This window comes from Aegilops tauschii, chromosome 1, assembly GCF_002575655.3.
Source record: "Aegilops tauschii subsp. strangulata cultivar AL8/78 chromosome 1, Aet v6.0, whole genome shotgun sequence".
In the NCBI taxonomy this organism is placed as follows: Eukaryota; Viridiplantae; Streptophyta; class Magnoliopsida; order Poales; family Poaceae; genus Aegilops; species Aegilops tauschii.
In genome coordinates, this window is record NC_053035.3 from 327,566,697 (window position 1) to 327,573,507 (window position 6,811).

The 6,811-nt window shown below is 41.4% G+C and overlaps 1 protein-coding gene across 9 annotated transcripts; it reads right to left on the bottom strand.

Moving 5' to 3' along the window:
• Positions 1 to 459: 459 nt before the first annotated feature.
• Positions 460 to 6,289, bottom strand: LOC109758773 (uncharacterized). Of its 9 annotated transcripts, none has more exons than XM_045232177.2 (7): positions 5,664 to 6,284; positions 5,434 to 5,576; positions 4,938 to 5,009; positions 4,724 to 4,779; positions 3,500 to 3,578; positions 2,735 to 3,085; positions 460 to 984 (listed from the first exon to the last, which is right to left on the bottom strand). In XM_045232177.2, the coding sequence occupies exons 3-7, from the start codon at positions 4,965 to 4,967 to the stop codon at positions 898 to 900; spliced, it is 603 nt and encodes a 200-aa protein (XP_045088112.1). In that variant the 5' UTR covers positions 4,968 to 5,009; positions 5,434 to 5,576; positions 5,664 to 6,284; the 3' UTR covers positions 460 to 897. The 9 variants fall into 9 exon arrangements, 4 of the variants coding, with proteins under 4 accessions (XP_045088112.1, XP_073353452.1, XP_045088113.1 ...); XM_073497351.1 differs by lacking the exon at positions 460 to 984 and adding an exon at positions 1,262 to 1,597 and having other exon boundaries at positions 5,664 to 6,283; XM_045232178.2 differs by lacking the exon at positions 460 to 984 and adding an exon at positions 1,262 to 1,592 and having other exon boundaries at positions 5,664 to 6,282.
• Between the last annotated feature and the right edge of the window lie 522 nt (positions 6,290 to 6,811).

The window sequence follows — 6,811 nt, forward strand, 5'->3', positions numbered from 1 at the left end:
GAGGAATTAAGGAGACACAAAAGCTCTAGCTTGGGGATGCCCAAGGCACCCCAAGATAATATTTCAAGAAGTCTCAAGCATCTAAGCTTGGGATGCCCCGGTAGGCATCCCACCTTTCTCTTTCAACAATTATCGGTTAGTATTGGTTGAGCCTAAGTTTTTGCTTCTTCGCATGATGAGTGCTATCCTTGAAATGTCGTTTTATTTTGTTTTGCTTGCTGTTTGAATAATATCCCAAGATCTGAAATTCTTAAATGGGAGAGTCTTCACATAGCTACATAATTATTTAACTACTCATTGATCTTCACTTATATCTTTTTGGAGTAGTTCGTCATTTACTCGTGTGCTTCACTTATATCCTCTGAGTAAATGGTTGAATGATTTGAATATCATAAATCTGAAATTATATATGTTTCATATGCTTATCCCATGGGAAGTAATGACTTCACATATAAGAAGTAGAGGTGGTAAATTTATTGAAGGTTAGCAAACATTGTATTGGTCACTTGAACAATTCATGAAAGAATATTGAAGGAAGAGAGATTTCACATATAAATATACTATCTTGGACATCTTCTATGATTGTGAGCCCCATTAATTAATTTCAAACCTGAGCAAATTAGTTGAAGTTGGACAAGGAAGACAACATAATAAGTTATGCTTGGGTACTAGGTAGGAAATGCGGCTTGCCGCACCCGGCAGCACTGCTGCCGGGTATAGTCATATCCAATCCGGTAATACAATCATTGAAGCATTGCAGGCTATCCAATGAAGCAATTGCAGGTATGAATTGTGGCTTTGCCGCACCTTTATGGGTGCTGTCATATCCTACCCACTAACAACATAATTGAACACGATTGAAAGCAAAGCATAAATAAGCAACAATCTAATAAGCGTTTAAACCAGAATGACAACACAAAGCAATGCATGACAACTTCCATAATCCTCTTTGTTGGAAGGATAAAATAGGACCAGGAATACATTCTGCAGGTCAAAGAATCGTTCATAAGTAATTTACACAGAAAAAAGGTAAGGACTAAATGGCGCATCAGGGCAGAACAACACAAATGTATCCAACCCAGTAAGGCATGACTTATATTCCAAAGGTCAGCATGCAAGTGGTGCATTCTTAATAGGAAATGAAACATGTTACTACCAAAAGGGTGAAGTTTCAGTATGTTATACCAAAAGAAACCCATGATTAATCATTCATTTACAATTATCTCCAGATGATGAGTCACAGGAATACGAACATCATAGATACACATTATTCAGTTCTCATTCATAATCGCGTCCATTAGAAATACACAACAAACTAAAATTTTCCATCAAAAGGAACTGCATAACATTGCAAACGATGGGTTTTGACGCTGTATAATTCAATTTGCTTCCTTATTATGATACAGATCACCAAAATATACACACTGGGACTCTTCTAAGATATCATAGCTACACAGATGACCAAAATTAAAAGATATCATGGCAACACATAATTCAGTCCTCATCCATAATCTCTCCAATCCATGCATCCTCCAAGTAATGAGAAGGAACCAAGTAGCTTATGACACAGGTTGAGTTTAAAAAGAATCTCTCTAATCTTGCAGCAAAATATAAGTTCATATCATTATGACACCAAAGAGAAAGAGAGACTAAAATAACAGGCTTAAGATATAGCAATATATTTTCATAGAACTAACAAACCAGAGAGAAAGAGCTAACTTATTTAAAATGCAGTGATAGTTATATCCAACTCGGTACGACACACTTCATATTTGATAGGTTCATAGGAAAGTTGAAGTTAGTTGGTGTGTATAAGGAAAGTGCATCATGACATAGGAAAATATGTAAATTAGCTCGCACCACTCTTTGCCCTGGAGTAGCACATGTGTTGTTTATTTGACTGACATACTTAAGAAGATAGACCTGATGTGGAGACGGTGTCAAATTCATTTGCATAACACTACTGATATTTAGAGTACTCCTTGTACTATACACAGGGTAATGTACTTCCAGCACAGTGAATGTATTTAATGCCGCAAATTCAATCACTATGTGACGTTCTAGGAATTGGTATTTTTTGGCATATCCAGTTGGGTTTCTAGATTTCCTGGTACAGTTGTGGCTCTTTGTAACCAACCATACAAAGTGTCGGTATGAATTCTATTTCAGGGAGAAGTAGCAAGTACTAACCACAAGACTCAGGCTAAAGTGGAATATCATGCATTGTGTGGATCAGAACTATGGTTGTGGATCATACTACATCTATCTGACTCATCAAAGTTATCTTTTAACTCATGGTGCATGTAGATTGAACCTTTTCTTACCAAGCATATGAATTTATTCCCTTGAGAAAACAATACCATCCGACGCAACTCACACTAAGATGCAAGAACACTATATGTAGACAATCACCCAAAACTCAACTCTCACATTTCTTGCATGGAGCAAAGGACACGGGTGCCCAACAAAATAAACACACTTGCCATATGATTGCATACCGAACAGAAAATCTACACCCATCTCAGTGTGTTCATTAGAAGAACCTGTAAATCAATCCAAAATCTATATATTTCACCTCACTAATGCTTATACCCATCAAATTAACATACTATTATTACTAATCATGTATGGCAAATCTCACAATGGACCAGATAAAACATCCAGTGGCTATTGAGGGAGATGCACACAACAGAGACAGAGAGAGAGGTTGAAAGCATGGCCACGCGAGGAGCACCTGCATGACAGGGAGGCAGACGAGTCCGATGGGGAGGAGGCACTGGAGAAGATGCAACAGCGGCAGAGGAGGCAAAGCTCGCGTCAGGGGTGTGGGGGCCGAGGTGGAGGTTGGCAGCGACGATGACTCGTCTTCCTCGCCATCTGGGCGTCTGCGCTGTCCAGTCATGGATCTCCTCACCCACCGGTACCGGCTGCCCATCCATGACTTGAGAAAAGGAGGACCGGTGGTGATTCCCTGGGGAGGCATAGGTTTAAACAGAACATGATGTTGTCCAGTCGTGGATCTCCTCACCCACCGGTACCGGCTGCCCCTCCATGACTTGAGCAAGGGAGGACCGGTGGTGATTCCCTGGGGAAGCATAGGTTTAAACATAACATGATGTTCCTTGCATATAAATTAGTAGTGATTTAAAAACTGCAGATTGAAGTTTGAAATTAAATAAAATGCCAAAAATATAGACGCGTATTTATGAATCTTAGTTATTTGATTGGGAAGAACAGACATGGGGACAAATGACATTCGGTATCAAGCTTAATAACAAACGACACTATTTCCTATATTTGTTCGTCAGAGATATATGTATTCAAATCAAAATGTGTAAAAGAGGTGAACTGACAAAAAAATTAGCATACATAAAAAAAACATCTGTAAAGAATAAAATTGATTGCTCCTTGCCCGATTGCGACATATGAATATCAACTATTAGTAGGAAAGAGGTTAAGTGGTCAGAAGTCCAGGCTACTTGTGTTTACTCATACTCACATGATGGCTGTGAAGCTTTGGCAGTTTTGTGTAGTTACTAAAAGGCTGGAAGCTACAACTTCTAGGATATGAATGGTACCTGCATGGAAATATGCAGACAGTAAACCAAGTGATGAAATCAAGGTCTATCTCATGCTGATTATACTAATAAAAAATAATAATCTACTGAACTTGCTTGAGCTTGTGTTTGGAATAGCATCAATGGTTTACTATGTCTAGGCTACAAAGAAATGCATGTAGAAATGCTAGAAACTTACTGAGAACAAAAAAGTGATGTACACACTGAATTTAGACCAGGTGACCTGGTAAGCGTAAGACCAAGCTATTATTTTGATGGTACACTATTATTCTAAGTACCAATTTTGAAACACACTATCATCAACCTACATGCTATCTTTTTGTAATACATGTTAAATTTATTAACATATGACCAAGGGCATTCTTAAGGCTCCTTGCAGCAAATGAGACTATGTATGATCTGTAATATGCCATAACAGCCAGAACATGATCGATTTGAAAGACATCATAATCCTTCAGGGGTAAGACATCATAATTTTTCAAAATAAACTCTTGCATGATCTCTTGAGGGGAAAGACTGTCTTGAGTACTAACCATAGCCATGCTAAGAGGGCCATCTATTTAACAAAACCAACAATATTTCGGGGAACACACTAACTTTCCATGCCTTGTGATTTAAGCTGATAGGGTGTGCTCCTGATGTTGCATAGTTGCAATAGTAGTTAGTTTGCAGGCCTAATATAAAGTTATTACCAAGAAATATAAAATTAACTCTAGAAAGTATGTTTTAAGATTACTGCCTAATAATGCTCTCGATCTACAAAGATAAATATTAAGTGTAGGAAAAAGAAGTATCCTATACTTTCCAAGTGAGCAATATACAGAGCTCCTCACACAATGAGTGTACTTCTATTGGTATATAGGTAGGTCTGGTTTAACATATTTATATATATGTAACATATGGGGAAATAATGGGAGTCTAAACACCACAGGAAGTGCAACCCCAGAATGATAAGATTTCACATTAGTATACTGCACTGCTGCCTATTTTGGGCTAACATTGCATAGCCATATCAATGCTGCATACATGATAAAACGAAGTGTTTAAGAATTGTACCGCAGTTCACTTCTTGTGCATACAGAGTAAACTTCACCTAATAAATATCAAAGCTTTATATCAATGCTAGAGCAAGGAATTAAAGATACCAGCAGTGCAGCACACAGCTGCAATTTGTTAGCAACCCAACAAACAAGAACTTCACCTAATAAACATCAAAGCTTTATATCAAAACAAATTGGTTTGGTGTTACATATAAGTGCATACCAAATATCCGCTGAGATTCATCATGGACGAATGTAAAGTAAATATACATCATAGTGGTGAACATACATGACGGTGTAGCACAAGATGGTGAAATACCTGGTCGAGCTCCTTTTCTTTGATATCCATTGGTCTAATCTTTAAGATTTACACACACTTGACTCCTGCAACCTGGAGAGATTAGTTTACAAATAAAGAGGTGAATAAGGTCGTTTCCGGAGGTGTGCGTGAACCAATAACTCAAAAGAAAGCTCCGGACAAACAACAATTTGTATATCCACCTAGACAATCTTGGCAATTATCAAGTATGCTTATAATATATCTACAACAGTGAGGAATGACCATGCCATCAAATATTACTATCTTTAAAGAACAACTTCTTAGTGAAGCTCCAAATAAAAATATACCATAGTAGTTTGGAGATAATACACAGGTGAATGTTTTGACCATTGTTGCCACTATTTTCTAAGTATCAAATGCTTTTACTTATTTCCTTAATTACCGTGATCTAAGCTAATAGTCTCGTATACAAAACGAACGACTGATATTTTAGCTTCTAAAGAAAATTCAGTGATCATAAGCTACTGAAACTTACATCTGAATGGCACTTGATCCATGGCATTTGTCTGCTGCAGCAACACCAGTTTAGCACCAGCGACAGCAAGTTCTCACCACGGGTGGATGGATAAATTTCCTGCCATACCACGCCACAAAAAGGAGATCAACAGAGAAAGACCCCTGCAGGTTGAGCAACCAACAGTGAGATCCAGTGCCGTCGCATCAGGGGGAATAAACACATTTAGAGGGTAGAGCATGAAGGCGCACTTTCTCCTTCCCCTGTCTATCTCCATCCCTTTGCCTCCCTCTCTTCCTCCCAGCTCTCACCAGCAACAACACAACAACGATGGATCTCGGGGTAGCGATTGGAGTAGAAGGCTAATGAATCCGCTAGCCGGGGTTGACGAGGGCTGGCCGCATTACTTGGGTGCAGAGGAGGGAGGCGAAGAAGATGGCGAGGAAGAAAAGGGAGCCGCAGCAGCGTCTGCAACAAGCCACTGCCTCCGCTCCTCACGGCCTCACCCAACTCCTCCGGTGAAGGGAGAGCGCCAGCCGGCGGCTCAAGGGGAGGTGCGACGGGGACGGGGGACGGAGCGGCGACCTGAGTCCGACACCGGGGAGGAGCAGAGGTCGCGCGGCGGTCAGGTGCGCCGCCAGGAAGGGGAGCGGGGAGGAGGACGAGTGGGAGTGGGCAGCGGCTAGGGTTCCCACAAGGGAGGAATGGGAGCAGGGAGGAGGACGAGTGGGAGAGGGCCAGCCGGCGGCTTGAGGGGAGGTGCGACGGGGACAGGGGACGGAGCGGCGGCCTGAGTTCGACGCCGGGGAGGAGCAGAGGTCGCGCGGCGGCGGCGGCGGCGGCTGGCCGAAGGCCACGGGAGGAGAGGCAGCTAAGGTTCAACATTCTGCCTTTTATAAGTCTGCGTGAGAAAAGTCGATAATGCCCTCGGTGGGGCATGGGAATTACATGCGGTGGCACGAACCGGAGCGCAAGCAGTGTTTGCTATTGATCCAACGGCCAGGACCTCCCCATCTCGCGATCCAATGGCCAGGATCTCCCCATCTCGCGATCCAACGGCCAGGATCAGTTTGGAAGCCCAATCCAACGACTGAAAATCCAAACACACGGGGAGGCTCTATTTTGGTCCAGACTCTAACAATGGGATATTTGTATAGAAGTTATATTGTTATGGATCCTCTAACATGTGGTGCTTGCTATTTAGAGACTAGGGGCTGTCAGTATCTTCCATGCTAGGTGGGTTATTCTCACGATGTGGACTCCGCTCATCATTCACGAGAAAATGGTTGGTAACCGGGATGCCCAGTCCTATGATCAAAAGATCAAAAACAAAATCACAAATAATTTAAACAAAACTCCCCCAGGAATGTTGATAGTTGGACGGCACCAGTTGTTTCGG

What these genes read in the sequence shown, in the direction of transcription:
- LOC109758773 (XM_045232176.2), bottom strand. Translation starts at nt 4,967, where the DNA reads ATGGATATCAAAGAAAAGGAGCTCGACCAG. An exon ending in AAGAAAAGGAGCTCGACCAG is followed by an intron (nt 4,780 to 4,937) that starts GTATTTCACCAT and finishes GATGTTTATTAG; the next exon opens with GTGAAGTTCTTGTTTGTTGG. An exon ending in CAAAGCTTCACAGCCATCAT is followed by an intron (nt 3,086 to 3,499) that starts GTGAGTATGAGT and finishes ATGCTTCCCCAG; the next exon opens with GGAATCACCACCGGTCCTCC.